The sequence below is a fragment of the Saccostrea cucullata genome, unplaced genomic scaffold (genome assembly GCF_032062105.1).
Source record: "Saccostrea cucullata isolate Sc308-1 unplaced genomic scaffold, CSIRO_AGI_Scuc_v1 ctg168, whole genome shotgun sequence".
NCBI lineage: Eukaryota > Metazoa > Mollusca > Bivalvia > Ostreida > Ostreidae > Saccostrea > Saccostrea cuccullata.
In genome coordinates this window covers 434023-454244 of record NW_026938891.1, presented here as the reverse complement: position 1 = coordinate 454244, position 20222 = coordinate 434023, and the positions used below count along the sequence as shown (strand labels likewise).

Sequence of the window (20222 nt, the reverse complement as noted above, 5' to 3'; positions counted from 1 at the left end):
ACCTGCATACGGAGTTTTCATATCTCAGTTGATTAGATACGCAAGAGCATGCTCTACGAATGAACAATATCTGCAATGAGGTAAATTATTGAAAAACAAGTTGATGAAACAAGAATTTCAGCAGGATCGTTTAAAGTCATCATTTCGTAGGTTCTTTGGTCGATACAATGACATTGTCAACAAATACAATTTATCATTGAGTCAAATGCTGACGTTTTTCATACTAATTGTTAGTCCATCATATATACACTGAGTTGACGACGGATTTTCCCGTCATTTCCCGATCAATGCAAGGAGCACACGGCGGGTGTGACCAGTCGGCAGGGGATGCTCACTCCTCCACCTGATACCACCTCTAATGTTTTGGAGGTCCATGTTTGCTCTGCTCCTATTTTCTTTTGTTTTATGGACTTTTGATCTGGAATACTCTTCGTTATCTCCATATGTTTCATTTATAAATTTGAGTCATAACAATATACATTTTGGTGTTCCTAGATATTGAAAATGCATGTAGTTCCTACTGTGTATTCTACCGCGCGTTGACAAGGTTTCGCGTATATTGAACGTAAATATTATACCATTGACATCACTACTGCATTTGAATATCCTTCAACCCCCCACCTTTTTTCTTGACAATTTTCATCAACACCATAACTTTAACTTAAGAGAAAAATATGTCCATGTGCAACCAACATCACTTAAGCAATAAAATTATAAATATATTTTGTTTGGTTTGCTCGAAGCCATTTGATAAATTTTCACTTATTCACGGATAGCACCAATGAAGACTGCAGATTCAGACCTATGCTTAAAGTTAATTATGGCAAATCAGAAGTTTATTTGAATAGACATATTTTAAGCTCAAAGACCATTGAACAATATGTTTTTAAATTGATTTATAGAAACCAAGTTGAACATCCCCTGTCCACAAACAACATCCGCTGAGTGCTTCTGGAAAATTCAAAATCACGCTATACATAAAAACTTGTAAAACAAAAAGATACTAGATTGAAAGGTCATTGTATCGACAATGGAACTTTTGAAATGTTACCTTAAAGGAGACTGTTAATATTTCTGTTTGTCAGTATCTTGCCTAGTTTGAGAAATTGTTTGTGCAATAATTTTGCAAATGACCAATGACAAGGTAAGTAAATATACGTGTTCCATTTTTATCGGGAAAAAAGAATCTAATGTCTGTGATGTCAAAAAGACTTGCATGGCTGTACATGTATATAGTGTTTAAGGTTCGAATGTGTTGATTTTATTGATTTTGATAAAATTTTGTGATTTCAAATTTTCTAAAGGTTCTTTGGAGTTTTTAAGCATCCCCATCTAATTTACAATATATTTCAAATTGCACAATTCTTCCTCAGTTTTCTCCTTTTGTTGTTTTTTATTTATGTTTTGAGGATTAAAGAAGTTCATATATAGAAACAAGCCATGTTTCTTTGTATGGATTTTTATTTAGTATAGACATCCAGTATAAGTAAGGTAACAACTCAAGTTCAGTTTATTGGGAATATTAAGTATTTTCATATTATTGAGAAAAGATTTATAGGAATTTCCGCCTTAGAAGGAGAGTTATGGGTATAATAAGGATTACAACACGCAGGATTAAATCCCATGCTGGGATATTTTTCGTACAAGCCTCTAGTACGGCACTGGACTCGTTTTATACCACAAACTCGTAACTGTACACGGCACCTAGATCATTGAGCAGTTGGAGACCTAGGGAATCTTTTTTTGTCGTCCGAATATACCATTGTACTTACAATTTCATCCAAAGCTTCTACAGTGCAATTCGAACTCCGCCGTAATACAAATGTTTAAAATGTTCATAAAATATTAGTACATGGCATGTAGTATTATATGAAAGACCATATTTTATCAACGTTTTTAATTGATTTATAAGTTGAACACGTCAAAACATACAAACAAACACGCATTTAAAAACTGTAAAACAAAAAACAGAAAAACAAGACAAATTGACATTACTTTCTGTATCCAAAGCAAAAGATTAGCTTCTAAAGATTAGAAAAAGTCATAGTTAGAGCTTGGCCCCGTTATATCGCTGATACGACGACTGCTTTTAAAGAAGGAGGAGAAGTGTTTGTTGTCTTCCCTTGCTAATGAAGAACTGCTTGTCTGGTTGTTCACATAGTTTGATGGGAAATCATTGAGAGAAATGTCTGTAGGAGTTAGATTACTGCTGAGATCCTCAGACCGTGCGCTGGAAACTGTAAAATGTACAGGAATTGTTTATATCTGCTTAAATAACTAAACATAACCGTTCTATATATTATATACAAACAGAAAATAATTCGAATAAGTTTTTTTTATTCTAAATATTTTTATTTAACTTTACAAATGTTGTAATCAGAGAATGAAAAGCCAAGTGGGATAGCTTAACTTATCTGTATAAGACGAACATTTCCGGACAAAGTAGCATGGAAGTGTTTTCAAAGATTATCTTCAACTTTATTTTTCATTCAGCAATATTAATGAAGCAAAGTAATTTCTACGGAACTTTATTTTCAAATATAATACGTTGGACTGAATGTTCTTCATACCGAATACAAAGGGTACGATAGAAAATTTTCTGTATAAATAAAAAAAAAAGAAAAAAGTTAGCTTTTTCGGAAATGACTTCGCAATACATGTATTTAAAAAGGTTCTTTAAATTACCAGATATGGTTTCCATTTTGGGAGTTGATAGAGGCAATGAAGACGTCTTCCTATTTAATGATTAAACAACAATTATGTACGGATAACAAAAGATTCTAGATAAACACGTTTTACCGATTTGTGATACATTGAAGAAAATTGCAAATAACGTCATTTACTCAGTGGATGAATTTTTTTTTTTTGGCAGTATGTCTAACTGATTGGTAAAAGATGTGATGAAAAGATCATTTCACTTAATTTACCTAACTTTATGGACAGAATTTTTAGAGCTACGTCGATTGTTGGTTGCTTTCTCATTCTCAAGTGAGTTCTGCTTTCTCTCATCTTCCTTTACTGTTCTGAAAACGGAATGAAATGGTAAATATTGAAAAATCAACTATGTAAATATTGTAAAATATTCTCAATAGCCTTAGCAAATTACCCCTCCTCCTTTGCAAAACTTGTGTGATCCTTATCAAAGTTTTGTGTTTTGCTACATCCTCTTCGGAATAAAATGACTGAGTTTACTATTGCTAGAAGACATACAAGACCAATAGTGCCACATCCCGCTAAAACTCGCCAGTCGGAGAAGTCTATGCCCTCGGAATCGTTAGTCACTTGGTACGTAGCACTTGCCTGAGGTGCTACTGAATTCACTGTACCTTGGACAATGACACGGACCAATGCAGATGCTGACAAAGACGGCGACCCCGCGTCTTCTACAACTGTGGTAAAATTGACTTCAGTCCCTTCAGCCATTCCATCTAAACTCTCACTTTGGTAGAGGATACAGTTTGTCGAAACAACAAAAAGACTTGTATAATGGTGGGGGTCCATTTGACACGTTAGTTTTGCATTTAGACCACTATCACTATCACTTACATTCATAGTCAGTAACTGAGAACCGATTATGGAGTCTGACGCAATAAAAGTAATATATTCTGGCCATTCAAAGCGTGGATAGTTATCATTGATATCAACAACATTGATGTTCACTGTTGTTGTTGTGAAGAGACCTTTGTTGTCAACAACTTTAACTATTAAGGAATGCGATGAGGGTAGTTCCGAATCAATATCATAGTCTTTAGCCAGAGACATTGTACACGTTGTAGGATGTATGCTGAAGTACTGGTTGTCGTTCCCACTTAATATAATACACGTGGCAGTATCACCAATGTCAGGATCAGAGATCGTAATGTTTAAATTCAACACAGTTCCACTCTGAAAGCATAAATGTATCAAGTTTACAAAGCTTTGGGGAAAAGGGAAAATAGATGTCAAACTTAAACGGTTTAATAATCTAAAATTATAGTAGAAAGTAGAAACCATGTAGAAATGCATGGTACCTGATAAAAAAAATAAAATTCCAATCTACAGTTTATTAGATTTAATGCTCTTACTGTACTTTCTTGAACTGTCACGTGATAAATGCTGTATTGTACAAATGGAGACTCGTTCACATCTGCCACTGCTATCATTAGCTCATAGAGAGGAGAGTCATTATAACCATCATTTAAAATGAATGTGAGATTGTAAGAGCTCTTTGACTCAAAGTCAACAAGATCCTTCATGAAGACGTAAAGCTGTCGATCTGTAAAATTAAAGGGATGATAAATGCTGTTAAAAATAAAGTCTGCTTGAACCAAAACATTTATTTTGATGGCTTATGTATACATACTTGAAATATTAAACAGGAACTTGTTTTCAGCTGACGCATGCGCCAAATTTATTCTCTCTGTAATGACGTCATTCGTATCGGGATCGATGATGGAGTAAATAGTTAATAAGGAGCCAGAAGAAAGTGCCTCCGATACGTACAAAAGTCCAGTAAAATTCGCAATTTCAGGCTTTGTATTAAAATGATTAATACTGATAATCACTGATGCCTGATCATATGCACCATACTGGTCCTGCACTTGAATAACAAGAGTGCAGTTTCCATTGGACTTTGAATAGGGGTCATCCACTGCTGTATAGATTATTCCTGAGCTAGTGTTTATGTTGAATATTCCACTGACACTCTGACTTATCAAACTAAAGGTAAGGATATCAGTTACATCCGGGTCCACTGCTGATATTGATGCTGTGACAGGTGATCCCAACTGTTAAATATATCTTCAAAAGTGAGTTCATTTCACTTATAAACCAGCTCAGATTAACTGACTTTTAGTTTACAGTGATACAGATCAAGCACCCCTTGAAAAGGTTTTAAAGATACAGAAAATATGAAAAAATTGTAAAAACAACATTATGATTTTTTTACACAATAATATATCACTTTCTAAACCCTTAATATACGCTGGACATAATGCTACCATGTGTCACTATGCCCAACAGATGAAACAATAACAAAATATAAATCACCGTTCCGTCGTGAACATCTCCATAATAAATATTCGATGAAAACTTTGGAGGTTCATTGATGTTGACGATATTGAGGGTAAGGTTTGATGTTGATGTGGCACCTGCCAAATCCCACGCATAGACAGTCACGATCACACTACTGAGAAGCTGGTGATCCAGTGTGGCATTGGCTCGAAGTTTCACTTTTTGATCTGAAAGTATTCAAAATATCAATTGAAATTTTTTTAATTAAAAATATTTAATTTTCCAATGAATCGTAGACTCACTCATTATTTTTGGTCTTGTATTAATTCAATATTCTCTATTTCACTTTAACGATAATCACTATACATTGCAAAATTCTGGACATTTTTAGGTAACTTAGACGTTCAAGGTTTTCTTAACAGCCTTAGTAAATGTATGTTGGGTTGGAAAACTTACTTATTACTTACAGACATTGTATAAATCCCGATAATTTACACTGTATTCACAGTACTTCTCAGAAATGCAAAAGTACAGAAAAATTAACAAAATAATGTTAACGTTTGTCATATTTGAAAAATATATAGTATGATTAAATGCACTTCGCTCAATTAATTAAACAACTAGCTTAATACTTCAAACAAACTTCAAACGTCAGTTCTTCAGATATCTGTCGAGTTGCACGTTAATCGATTTTAATGCGTCATGATATATTTTAACGTGATTTAAATAGGACTTATGTCAAACTTACAAATTATATTTAGTTCTGAAACTTTTATGGGCAAGATGATTATTGAATATTCACAAAAACAATAAAATATGAATTAAAAACTCAGCTTTTATTAAAATACTTCAATACGATAATATGCATTCATCATAATATGATGAATATGATAAAAATACACTGCAACAAAGATGTGTCTAAAAACTCTTAATATTATTAAGTGTTTTTTAGACTCATCTTTGTTGCAGTGTATTTTTACTTTTGCAGAAGAATAAATAATTTAAACATTATTCTTATACATGTATAGGCTGAAAGAAAGCATCTTGCTCCAACCTTTGAGGGCATAAAAACTGTAAAATGACTAGAAGTTTGTGTGTATTAATATCATAGTCAGAGTTGAAATATATGTTAATTATTAGAATCTTAGGTATTCAAAGGACCTTCTCAGGAAGTTTGAAGTATAAGTGAAATTAAAATTACCGGCAGAATCAAAGTGCAGCAATGTAGCGGCAGCAGACGGTGAAAATGTACCGCTACAAGAACAGACATCAGCTACATCATCGTCTCGCGCAGTGACGTCATATACAACACTTCCAGGCGAAATGTTCTCATCCGTATTGGCAGTGAAAGGTAAATTCGTAAAATAAGGTGCATTGTTCACGTTATAAACTGTGATTTCAATGGAAGCCTTGGACGATAGACCGTTTGAGTCTGTAGCTTGTACTGACAGGTTAGATGTAAGAGTACTGTCCACTAGGATGTCTGCTGTCAAGTGCATCTGACCAGTACCGGAGTTTATTCCTATTTTTGTCATGAAGTGTCCATCTATTATACCGAATGTTACTATGTCACCTGCATCTGGATCAGTGACGTCATACGCTATGTTTGGGAGTGCATATCCACTCTGAAATATGGTTAAGAAATTTTCATCTTGAAGAAAAGTTAGAGATTCAAATCAAAACTTTTTAAGTAGACAAGATTTGAATCATATTTTATCATCGTTTTGTTTTGAAAGTGAGAGAATTATACTTTCCAATGATATTACTTATCTTTTAGAATAGTCAGATAATAAAGTATTACAAATCATTACTTGAATTGAAATAGAACTGTTCAGTAGATACCTTGTTTTCGTTGAATGATAAATAATAAAAAGTTGATTGAAATATTGGAGGTTCGTTCACATTGGCAATCTCTAAATACAGAATTGCCGGGTCTGAGATCTCTGTTCCGTCATTGGCTTCAAAGGTTAAGTTGTAAACAACAGCTCCTTCATAGTCGAAGTAAAACCCATTTGCCAGATAAAGCTTCCTTTCTAATGAACAATGGAAAAATGTATTCAATTTGATGAAATTTCGATTTATAATCCGGTTATGTCTATTTTGCGACTTCATAAACAAAATTATAATTGGTAAATTAGCATATACACAGTGGAATATCTATTTGTCATAATGAAAGAGGAAGACATAAATACATGTATGCTCAGAGTATGACTGCACGGCGTTCCCATTACATATCTAAGAAATTGATTAGGAAAACTGCTAATGCAGGAATTTTTTTTTTATGAATCTCAATTATCTTAGAATCAAGTTTATATAAAATGTCTTATCAGTAGATATACCTGAATCATTGAAGAAAAACAGATTAGAGGATAACGCAGGAGAGACTATATAAGATACAGTTGTAGCGGTCAGGTCTTCGTCACTGAGTCCCAATGAAAACAGAGAGGATCCGGAAGCTGTATTTTCGGGAACACTGACTGTTTGAGGTAAGTTCGTAAAATACGGCTTCTTGTTGACATTCTGGATTGCGATCACCACGGTACAGGTGTCAGACAAACCACCTGTGTCTGTTATCTTGACAGTTAAATTGAAGGAGGTGGTTGAATTCACCTCAATATCTACGAGAAGCGAAATGATTCCAGTAGAAGCATTGATGACAAAGTTTGATCCGTCTGTGATCCCAAAGGTAAAGGTGTCACTAATGTCCTCATCAGATACTCCAAATCCCACGGGCGGAAGTGATGTTCCTTTCTTCAAAAGTAAGGAATTCAAATACATGTAGACATTTAGAGAAACATGGATAATGAATATTACAAAATTTTATTATTTTTTTTTACATTACTATTTCATTTCATTATATATTTTACCTGACCCTCGTTAGAAGTAACATAATAAATGTTTTGGTTAAAGCTTGGAGGATCGTTGTCATCAAGTATAGATATCATCAGATTGAAGGTGGTACTTAATATCCCATCAGTTGTCGTCACAGAAATTGTATAATTATTAGCAGATAAATTCTCATAATTAAAAGATGCTCCACTGTTTCGCCTGACTGTCAAATCTTAAAAAAAATTAAATCAAACAAATATTGCTAATGGTCTGTATTGCTATTTGTCCCCCGCTTGAAAAGTGGGGGTTATTGATTTGGGTCTGTCCGTCCGTCCGTCTTTCTATCTGTCTGTAACGCTTTCGTTTCCACACGATATCTCGAGAACCCCTTGAGCTTTTGCAATGAAATTTTGCATAGCAACTCCCTATGGACTAAAGAAGAACCTTATTGATTTTGAGCTCAAAGGTCAAGGTCATAAATTCGCAAATTCTGTTTGTTATAACACTTTCGTTTCCGCGCGATATCTCGAGAACCCTTTGAGCTTTTGCAATGAAATTTTACATAACTCCCTGTGGCCTAACGAAGACCCCTATTGATTTTGAGGTCAAAAGATCAAAGTTCAAGCTCAAAAATTTATAAATTATGTCTGTGTGTAACACTATCCTTTGCGGGCTATATTTCAAGAAGATTTTGAGCTTTGCAATGTTTATTTTATACCAAAACTCCCTAGGACCTCTCTCACCCCTCAAAGTGTCCTCCGTTTGTTTTATTAGTATTTATTGTATTACATGTCGCTATTTTTTGCACAGGGGCATGGGAGAGTTATTACGTATAAAACAGGTTCTCGGCGGACTTTATATTCTTATTACATCTATTAGGACTGTTTAATAAAGGTTAAATTAGACACCATGCATTGTATAAAATTTTGACAATATCGAACGTGAATATATATAAAGTATGTGACTTCATTTTTGCACATAATTTACACCGATTTAAAGCAGTTCCGTGGCGTAGTGGTATGTCTCTCGCGTCATGTGTGAGAGGTCCCTGGTTCGAATCCCCGACCATCCATTTTCTTTTTTTTCGAAATATTTTTTTTTTACTAAATGATTATTCAGCGTGTGAAATGAAAAAATTATGAGGTCTGGCTTGTACAAACTCATAAAATCATCATGACAGTGTGATAAATATTCCATATAAAAAGAATCTGCTATACACATAATAAAGAATAAGCAATCAAATCTTTATATCCATATTGGCATATTTTATTTGCTTCAGTATGCATGTATACATTTAATAATTCTACAAATTCAGTCAGGGGGATCCGACCCCCCCCCCCCTGAACTGCGCATGGTTTACTTTTTCCCTAAGCGGGGGACACAAATTCTCTGAATTAGCTTGTTTATTTCTATCTTAAAGTTTTCTCATCTTTAAGTACTTTTGGATTTTACAATACCCTTTCAAGTTAAAACAGGTTTAAAGACTTCCCTGTTAATTTTTGTTTGGTTAATTAGTATAGCACAAAAATACAATTTCCTACCAGTGGCGTTGATATTAAGCAGTAATGTCCCAGCTGGTGGCTGAATGGTAAATGTCGTTGACAATACATCAGAAACATCTAAATCTTGTGCCGAAATCTGATAAATTACTGAGGATTCCGAAATGTGCTCACTTACGTACACTGTCTTTGGTAAATTTAGAAAGGTTGGGGCTGTATTCAAATCTAGAAAAGAATTCAATTATTATTTTTTAAACTGAAAAAAAATTAAGACAGAAGTGAAAGTATTTCATAGAATTACTTAGAAAATAACTTCGAATTGGAATATTACATGTACTCTTATTCTTTAATATGTTTACATTTGAGGAAGCTTTTAAAATTACGTGTATGTACCTGTTAAGGTAATTGTTAAGACACTGGGTCCAGTTGTAACCAGACTGTCATTAACATATAACTGTAGGGTGTACGACACGGTGGTCTCAGTCCGTAGATCCGTGATGCTCGTCACTGTACCATCTTCAAAGTTAAAAATACACGTATATGCAATGCGAATGCTATTGCCTTTATGTAAGATCCCTCTTTAAACACCATACGAAAGGAAAACTGCTCAGGACAGCAAGAAATGATCATCTTCTATCCGTATGTTATAAATATACAACCTTCTATCCGTATGTTATAAATATACATCTGGCATTTCGAGTGTGTGCAGTTTATGGACAAGCTATGATATCAATTATTTGAAATAAGAATGTTTTAAAATCTTTTTACTGTATTTTTTCCTACCACTTGCAACAGAAAAAGGACATGGCAAGGGTGAGCAAGTGCTGCTTGTAGACAGAGTACTGCTGTCAGGGTCAGCGGTTTGGACCTTATACACAGAGGTTCCTACTGCAGTTGACTTTGTGGACAATATAAGTGAATCTAAACAAAAAAATCACTTTTTAACAAGATAGAATTGATGTATTATTTGCTTTAACAATTTGATACATATCTCGACTTTAAGATAAGGTAGTTCGCGTCGAATTTAATTTATTTCCTTACATGGCAGATTGGTGAATGATGGGGCTATATTCTGTATGATGTAGACTGTAAATATTCCATACGATGTGTCGATACCATCAGAACAGCTGATATTCAGTGTGTATGTGTTTGTAGAGGCGTAGGACAAAGCTGGATTGCTTTTGGAGACTATGTCATAACCTGAAGAATAAAGGTCTTCTGCTAAATGTTTAGGTTTCACATCACTCTGCTCACTCGAAATTCTTTTTTTTTTCATTATTGCTTGAAATTTTACAATTGATTTTTAATTAAATGCACATAATTTTGGCATAAATTGTGTATATCTATCCATAGCACCTGATCCCACCTTTGATGTTTTGGAGGTCCGTGTTTGCTCTGCTCCTGTTTTGTATTGTTTTATGGACTTTTTATCTTGAATATACTGTTCGTTATCTTCATATATTTCATCTATCAGAGTATCAATAATCCTAAACTTAAAAAAAAAAAAGCAATATCATACTTTCTTTCAAGTCAAACCACTAATTAATGTTTATTGATCAGAGAAAGAAAAATGAAGTACATTTACCGAGAGTAATGGAATAATTGGCTTTTACAAAGAAATTTCCTGATGAAGGAGAGGTGTTTTCCAGCATGCACGTGTAAGAGTCACCATCGCCATCTTCAATGCTAATTGAATGAAGGAAGTTTTCTTGGACGGTTGTCTCTTGAAGGTCAGCACTGTACGGAAGACCGGATATCACTGGTGCCTTAATCAAATTAATATTCTTCTTAATACAAAAATAATCTACATGATAAGTGTATTCTATAAGTGTAAGATATCAATCCCATCGACTGTACTATTGAATCTTTCGATTTTTCAACATTTGTATCGTCAACGTGTAGCAATATTTTGGTTTATGGCTTATTCGATACGCAAGACCATGTAATTTTGACCAATTTTTAAAATAACACAATCTATTGATAAACAAGTTGATGAAACAAGGATGCCAAAAATCTAGTTTAAAGTTAATATCATCTCGGAAGTTCTTATACTTGCTCTACTCCAGACTTGTTATGTTTTAATGGAAGATAGAGCTTGGTTACTGTTCGTTACCCTCATAATTTATTTTAAAATTTTTAAATGTCAAACATTCTACTAAACACATATTTTATCACCTTATTAAATTGGCAAAATGAATAATTTATTTATTATAAAAGCAATAGAAGGACTTACAGATATAAAACTGTTTTAGTGATATGAGACAAGTTACCATGTTTGTGAATATGGCGTTGAAAGACTGGGTTTGTGATCTTCCACAAGCGTCAGTAACAGTCACAGAGAGACTGTAAGTCCCTACTGTCACTGACGAGGATGTTGTTATATTACCTTGTGATAAAAGAGGAATATTATTAATTTACTTCATCAGAATTTATAGAAACTGAATAGACTTCATTAAAATTACAGCACCTTTAAGCTCATTATCATGAAACTTAATTTAAAATCCTTTTTTAGGATAGAACTTATAATAAAATGTTGAAAATAATCGATTTTATTCTATTCCCTCGTGCTCCTTAATGAAAACTTTTCAAAAATTTCTTGAAATCTGGAAGAATACTTCTTAATTGTGAATATACCAAAAAAAATACTTACCAGACCCTGAATCGATGACAAATGGCCCTGTACCACTCAGTGTAAATATGTAAGTGGTAGTCTCATCCTTCCCTGATATGACGGGGAGGTAAACAGAAGTCCCTATAGAGGTCATGTGACTGAAGGTCACGGAGGCTGGAAACGTGACCATCACTGGATTACTACCTGATAACCGAAAGAAAAATCAAATAAAATACATTTTCACATACCCAGTTATTGTTTGAGGGCAAACAATGCATTTGTATATAATACAAGTATTATTATTAATTCGTTTCATTTTGTTCTATTTCCGTGTTATGTTTATAATGTCCCAAATGATTCGATATACTGTTACATAAGATCATGCTCTGAATAAACATGTTGAATTCTACGACAGAGATAATGACAAGTAAGTTGATGTTATAAGGGTTTCAACAACACTGTTTAATGCCAGCTTTTTGTAAAAGTAATTTTAAAATCGATATAATGGCATTGCTTGTAAATAAAGCCTAATGTTTGTTCATATTTTGTGTGATTTTTCATTACCATTACTTATGATAAATCTTCGTACGGGAGATGTGACCGCTTGTCAAAGGAAACTTACTCCTCTTTGGCACCTGGCCCTACATCTGGTGTTTTGCAGGGGTTGTGTGTTTGCCCATTTCAATATTTGTTTTGCTTACTGGGTATGAGACTGGTCATTGTTTTTTCACTTTTTACATTGCTTTAGAATACTACAGTAAGCAGCTTAACTGTACATCAAATAAATTACATTAACATGACTTCGAATTGACAGAAGTTGAAATTTTCTATACATATATGTATACACTGTATATGTATTTCATATCTTCATTTGTGAAAAACTGGAAAATTTAGACCTATTGGCCTTTAAGGCCACCGAATTTCATGCATTTTCATATTATGTCAATGATGAAGCTATGCATTATGTTCAGTATTGGAATAAAACCTGGTGCGAGCAGGGCTTTAATGGCGTAGGTTCTCTTTTGCACATGCGTCCCTGAACTCCAATCAAATACTCCTCCAATTGACACCATCGCCATGCTCTCCTGTATAATCGTTGATCCACTACCCTCCGATTTGTAAGGGATCACCTCGTCAACGGGGGAATACCTGAGAAGTAAGATAAAAATAAAGTATTGCTGAAGGACCTCCAGTTTATGCAATTGGTTTCTTCACATGTGATAAAGTCCAATGCAGGGTAAAAATATTCAAATTTAATTTAATTTTAAAAAGTTAGTAAAATTTGTTATTTTGTCATATTTTATAAATCAAAAATAATTCTCATATTCTGAATGTAAATTTGAAGTTTCTTTTTGCAGGTTATAAACAGTTTTTTTTGTATTTCTATGAAATTGATAATACATGTAGTTGCTTTATTGTGTTCTCCTACAAACTACATGCACAAATTGTTAGATCAAAAGATATATTAAGTAATGAAAATTGTTTGTCAATAATGTAAATTAATATTCACATTTTAACAATGTATAAATGAAACAAACAAAATTCATTATTTCAGCTGTATATACAAAGCTGTACACTTACCATCCTATCAAATCGTTCTCCTGGACGTGTATTCTTTGTGCCGGAAGTATAACAATTTCCTGCTCTTTCAAGCCATCTATTGAACCAAAAAAAAAAAATAATTACTTTGTTTACAAATATTACCAAGCATTGGTTAGTATTTTGGCTTACGTGTTTCACAGCTAATTTTAGGTCTTTGTTTTTAAAATAAGTTTGACTGGTTTCCGTCTTTCTGATAAAAATAAATGATCAAAAGGGGATTATTTCTCCTCCTGGACACCCGATCCCGATTCTCGAATTAACTTGATTCAGGGGTTTTCTGACCCTTTTATAGATCAATGTTTGCTATCATTACCGTTTACAATTCGTCTTGTTCACATTGAATTAAGTGTACTTTTTTAAAAAATAAAATGGCTGATGCCATTCGCATGCAAAACGAGAAACGACACATAATGGCGGACAAAAATAGATAAATATCATCTGAATGATAGATGTCCTAAAAATGCAACACCGGTTATATATTGCATAAAATGGTAAACGATTTAAAATTAAATTATCATTTGCAAACATCCATTGATAAGCGCTGTCGCAAATGGACATTTTTTTCCTACCAAGAGAAAGTTAAACAAGTACTTTTGTCGTCTGTTTTTGATGAAGTAAGATTTTGGCATGCATATAATGAAACATATGGAGATAACGAACAGTATTCAAAATCAAAAGTCCATAAAACAATAAAAAATAGGAGCAGAGCAAACAAGGACCTCCAAAACATCAGAGGTGAGATAAGGTGCCATGGATGAATGAGCATCCCCTGATGACCGGTCACACTTTTTTCCTTTAATCTGCAATAGCAACAGATTTCACTGCCCGTGCAGGTTATTTTTTAGTTAGTCAGTATTTGTACATATTGAATCATTTGCATATTGCTCTGCTTGTGCTAGTAAGTTGGTTATTATTACATATTGCAACATGAAAGAAAATAATAGCAAAATGCTTTTCTTGCGGTGTTTCTTTTCTTCATATATGCGTCAATTTAAGCAGTACCGGGTTGCAGTGTTGGTTTAATTTTTTTTTTAATTTATCACAAGAATTTGCATCAGTAGTGGGTTTCATTTCTGGCAATAATTATTTACAGTTTGTAGCAAAAGGTTAACATTGTTGATGTAGGTATTTTCTATCTCGTGAAATGATTGAATTTCGTATAAACACCGTAAACCAACTTTTATTCGCGTGCGAGAAGTTTTCGAGAAGTTTGCACGAGCCTCGTCACCGCGAATATTTCTCGCCGCGAACTAGTCCTTGAAGTCTCTGTGTCTTTTAACAATTCATGCAACAGATTAAAAAAAGATTTGATCGCGAAAATTAATCGTCGTGAACTAGTTTTACTCCAGTTAATCGCGAAATAAAATCGTGGCGAATAAAAGTTGGTTTACTGTAACAGATTGGTTTGTTTGTTCTGGTTATTTTCTACTCACACATTTTTGTTAAATTTTCTATCTTTTGTTTACATTATGTACCCACATTTTTAATTTGATTTTTAAAATTTCTTTTGATTTTCAAAATACCACTAAGAAATATTCTAGTTCGGGAAAAAATGACTACTATTATGTAGAAACAATTTCTTCTAATTATTAATAAGAGTTATTTGCATAAATTTAAGATATAAAAAAGGGCATAATTTGTATGGAATGATATGAAAATGTTTATTTTTACGGTGACCTGAATAAAGAGAGTACATGTATTTTAAAACGAACCTGAAGTAAATGTGAGGTTATTCTGTCCCACAAGTTGATACCCGGATGTAGAACTCCGCCATACCTGTAGATGGACCGTCCCCGGCTGTTCTACATAAATGTCCCATTGTTGGATCTCCCCACAGCATGGGACGAAATATAAAGTGTTCAGGGTTAAATGGCCTCGACCTTCAATATCAATGAATAACATTGAACAATGAAAAATACTTTTGTTATGAAATAAAACATTCGTTTTTATCAAATGTATTATGATATTTACAATTTCGCTACATGGTCACTTTAATTAAGCTAATAAAATGTGTTTACTAACTTTATTTATTTAAAATTTAATTTTTATTCAGAATTACAAGTCTAGTTGAGTAGGAAAAAAATCTAATAAATGTGCAAATTTTTTGTTTTTGCCCCTTTTCATCTCAATTTTATATGAAAGATTTAATTTCTACTTTTTCTTTTAAAAAGCTTTATACTGTTATAAATTCTAGTTATAAGCAGTACATTTGATTTCATATTCGCTATTAAATCTATGAAAAATGTCCAAAATCTGCTACTTTTACAAATATCCACTTAAAAGGCGTTTTATGGCGTAGAAATTTTATTTAAACAAACCTTAAAATATGATTATATATATAATTAATGTGTAATTGAATTGCAATAAAATATGTGGTAATATTTTGTTAACATGTCATTCCTGAAAAAAAATTTACTGTGATTCATAACAGATATCTAGTATTAATAAAATATCCATTTAATATGTACATTTTTTTCATTCCGACATTAGAAAATTAACTATTACAATTTCATTTAAAAACTTACCAAAATTTCCTGATTCAAATTTATCTTTTTTATTCGGTGCATCTTTATGACCAGCAAAATCTAATGTTGTACATGTCGCGGCCATTCCTAAAATACACGATGCTCTCAAATTGTGAAAACGAAAAAAAAATCATTACAGAATAATAATAAAAACTTTAAATAACTTAAAATGTATTATTAGTTTAGAAATTTTGTCGAAAATTGGCACAAGAAGGGATAGAAAAAAGTATACAGTTTTATTACATCTATTTGAGGGCAATGTGTAAAAACAATTAACACTTTCAAGAATGTACATCTCAATACTCACCAGCTTTAAAAAGTGTCATCATCAATATCAATTTGAGTACCATCCTTGCAGTTGCCCATTAATCATCAATTAAAAGTAAAAAATGATTTCTGTAATTTGATTTTGAAATACTGGCCCACTTGATTTTTTGCAACAGAATCAAAAACTATGTAGAGCATTCCCTGATTTGTGACCCCTCGGCTAAGGCATTGGGATGAACACATGACGGACTGTATATTGGTTACTCTCGACCAAATCTTTAATTTGATTGACAAGTAATAGAATTGAAGGCAAAGAAAACAATGCACCACGTGCAGTGACCTTACATTGGATATTTTATCTTGTTTGTTCTGTAAATTAAACAGCAAATATAACGCATATTGAAAGAAGCCAAATTTGCACATCAGCTATTTACTGCGACAGAAATAACAAGTGATTCAATGTGGCTTTTGTCATTTAAACACCTTTTGAGAGTTTTAAAAGATTTGAATTGATATTAAAAAAGGAAAGAAAAGTTTTTTCTTGTAAATAATTATTATGAACATGTATCTGAAAAATTATAAAGTTTTAAAGACTTTTAAATGTTGTGCATTCTGCAGATGTTTTCAAGTCAATTTTGAAGAAATTCTATCATCGTTGCTTGAATTTCTGTGCATTGGTCCATGGCATCTGATCCCACTTATAACGTTTTTGAGGTCCGTGTTTGCTCTGCTCCTATTTTGTATTGTTATATAGATTTTTGAGCTTGAATTCTGTTTGTTATCTTCATATATTTCATTCAATTATTTGAAGCTGGTACTTAATTTGAAGGAAGGGAAGAGAGAGAGAGTGTCAAAATCTTTCAAAAAGATTTCTCCAATTTCAAAAATGTTTCCAATTATTTTTCTCTTGTTTTCACTGTATTTTTAGCTGACTCACATGAGTATTAATGCGACACCTTAATCAAATGAAATATGGATATAATTAAAAGTATTCAAGCTCTAAGTCCATTTAAACAAATGAAGGATATGAAGATAACGAACAGTATTCAATATCAAAGTGGATAAAACCATACAAAATCGGAGCAGAGCAAACACGGACCTCCGAAACATCAGGGGTGGGATCAGGTAACATAGAGGAGTGAACAAATCGGAAATAGAGCAAATACGGACCTCCAAAACCAGCTCTGCTGAATAATAAAGTCTACGCGTTTATAAAGCCTGATTGAAATCAGAATACAACTGTAAGGAGAGTATTATTTTGAAGAAAAAAAAATCTGTTTCTCTTTTAGTAACCACGAAAACACCGTGAGAAAAGACAGAAGGATCGACAGTTAGACAAACAACAGTCGATAAACAACAGTGATCAGAAAAAGGTTTAAACTTTGATTCATATGGGCTACAGGTGAAATAAAAGCATATTTAAAGTTCTGATGAAATGTGAACTAGCATTTCTGTGTATGAAGTCTGTATGTCTAATAGAACCTCCTTCTGAATGTCCAGGACTCCCCCCTCTTCTTTCACCCTTAGGTTCTCATCCTCTAATCGTTCATTATCAAGAATTTCTTTCTTTCTGCTCTTCAAGTTTTTCTCGATGTATTCCGGTGAGCGTGAACTAAAAGATACCACAGTCTGATATTTGGATGTCATAGGCGTAGTCACAGGGGGAGCAGCGGGGGCACTAGCCCCCCCACTTTCAGATCTGGGGGGGCAAGAGTATGTCTGTGCCCCCCCACTTTTTTAAGAAGAACAAAATCACAGCTATTTTTCCCCAACATTACCTTTAGTATAGGAAATATTCATTGAATTGAGAGTAACTTGCCTTTGAAAAACTTGGCCTCTACCCCCCCACGATATAGGATTTTCGAGTTTGGGGAACTTTCCTTTTTTTTTTTTTTTTTTTTTTTGCTAGTCAAAGAATATCTGGAGTTGAGCCCCCCACTTTTAAGTTTTTTTTTTTTTTTTTTTTTTTTTTTTTTGCTTGTCAAAGAATTTCTGGATTTTTTAAGTTCGTGACTACGCCTTTGTATCTTTACTAGAGGAGACCTTAATGGTTATCTAACAACCAAGATTTATGATATGAATTTAACTTTTCAATCGTCACCTTCCCCTACTTATGCAGTAATATACCTTCGCCATCTGTATATGGAGTTTATATCAGTTGTTAGATACAGAAGAGCAAGTTCTAAGTATTAACAATTTCTAAAATGAGGTAAGTTATTGACAAACAAGCTAATGAAGCAAGAATATCAGCAGTCTCGTCTAAAGACACCGTTTTGTAAGTTCTATGGTCTATACAATACCTTGTCAGCAAATATTTATCTAAAAGTCAAATGCTGACGTCTGACTTTTCATACTGATTATTAGGCCATTATTTACACACTGAGTTGTGCACGGCTTTTTCCTTTATTTCCCTATCATGACAAGGAGACATGACCGGCGTGTCCGGTCGGCAGGGGATGCACACTCCTATAAGGCACCTGATTTCACATCTGATATTTTGGAGATCCCTATTTGCTCCGCTATATTTTAATGTTTAATGGACTTTTGACTCCACATATTTAATTCTATTTGGTTCACCCGTTTTTAAAGTAAATAGATTATTAGAAGACCAGGCCCCATGACCATACACTGAGAAAAGACTTAAGTAAAAATGTCAAATCAATATGAATTTTGAAATAATTTTGATAACAAAAAACTTTTTACCATATGTTTAAATTGAAATATTAAAGAAACCTACAATTTTTTACAGTGGCTGGCACGTATCTTAACTTTGTTGTTAACGTTGTGCTGAAACAATTACTTCATATCAGAGTCTACATTTAAAGTATTCTTTTTTAATTTGTATGAAAACTATGATGTATTATTTACCAATAGAAATATAAGAAATTGAAATTGTGCCCATGTGAATCAAAGCAGAGTCAAACTAGATTGTATAGTAGTAGGAACTCCAGGGAATTGTGAGATTTGTGAGATAAAATATTCATTTTTAAAAATAATTAGACTGAAAAGTAGATAATACTTAAGGAGTCTTCTGCTATGATGATGTTTCCGATCTTTTCAAACCTCTAGAATATGCTGAAATTTTTTTTATTTCAAATTCGAACCTATTGTCAAAATTTTTTGATAGAAAAAAACTATTGTTAAAATTTTGTTGATATTTGATCAATTGTTAGGAAAATAATTAAAATAAAGTTGCATTAACATTGTTCTTTCTCTTTCTTCTTTTTTAAATTCAGAGGGAAATGTGAAACCTGTCGGTAAACACTGAACATAAAAAGTATTTGTCGTTCATTGATTTAAATATCCGGGGAGGTAAACTTAGATTGACACTTTTTAGCAAATTTCAATATTGGGGACGGGAAAAACACATTGCAAAATATTCAGTATGACCTCTAAATTCAATTTTTTTTTTCAAAAAGATTTAATGCAATTTGTCGGCAGATACTTAGGGGAAGTGTTTGGTAGCAATCTGTCAACTTGATATTAAACATGTGAATGTAAGGATTGTCCGATATGAGCTATTTATCCCAGTAGGTATTGCATCAATTTACGAGGGCTGTTCAATAAATAATGTCATTGGTGCTCGGAAAGGAACAAAAAACGCTTTTCTATAATTTAATCTTAATGATTTCACTTAAATATTCTCTTTTAATTAAAACACATGTCTGTGTAACATATGTATTCAATTTCTAATTGTTTTAGAACACGTTTTTGAATATGACCCTTCGTATACTGGAATCTGAAAGGTGTTTTTTCAAGTTTGGTAAATGGAACAGGTCAAAGATTGAAATATCTGCCTGTGGGTTTGGACGCTGTCATGAAAAAAATTAATGCATTAAATTCTCATTCTGGATCTTTCCTCTTATAAACCTTTTGATTTTTTTGCAAAAAGTTTGC

At 33.0% G+C, this 20222-nt stretch overlaps 1 protein-coding gene across 2 annotated transcripts; it reads right to left on the bottom strand.

The window, feature by feature from the left end:
- Nucleotides 1-1946: 1946 nt before the first annotated feature.
- On the bottom strand, nt 1947-16160 carry LOC134251683 (cadherin-23-like). 2 transcript variants are annotated; one of them, XM_062734094.1, is made up of 22 exons: nt 16059-16160; nt 15246-15413; nt 13513-13588; nt 12917-13080; nt 11971-12135; nt 11591-11706; nt 10906-11086; nt 10362-10520; nt 10104-10241; nt 9714-9836; nt 9363-9545; nt 7860-8053; nt 7332-7743; nt 6835-7025; nt 6194-6617; nt 5029-5219; nt 4343-4766; nt 4065-4255; nt 3107-3885; nt 2928-3023; nt 2686-2735; nt 1947-2237 (listed from the first exon to the last, which is right to left on the bottom strand). In XM_062734094.1, the coding sequence occupies exons 1-22, from the start codon at nt 16141-16143 to the stop codon at nt 2032-2034; spliced, it is 4716 nt and encodes a 1571-aa protein (XP_062590078.1). In that variant the 5' UTR covers nt 16144-16160; the 3' UTR covers nt 1947-2031. The 2 variants fall into 2 exon arrangements, with proteins under 2 accessions (XP_062590078.1, XP_062590079.1); XM_062734095.1 differs by having other exon boundaries at nt 2053-2237; nt 2686-2731.
- Between the last annotated feature and the right edge of the window lie 4062 nt (nt 16161-20222).

Excerpts from the sequence above, each read along its gene's own strand:
- LOC134251683 (XM_062734094.1), bottom strand. The coding sequence starts at position 16,143 with ATGGCCGCGACATGTACAACATTAGATTTTGCTGGTCATAAAGATGCA. Across the intron at positions 9,837-10,103 it reads TCCTTTTTCTGTTGCAAGTG|ATGGTACAGTGACGAGCATC; the intron begins GTAGGAAAAAAT and ends TTAACTTTGAAG. Across the intron at positions 7,744-7,859 it reads TTACTTCTAACGAGGGTCAG|AAAGGAACATCACTTCCGCC; the intron begins GTAAAATATATA and ends TTACTTTTGAAG.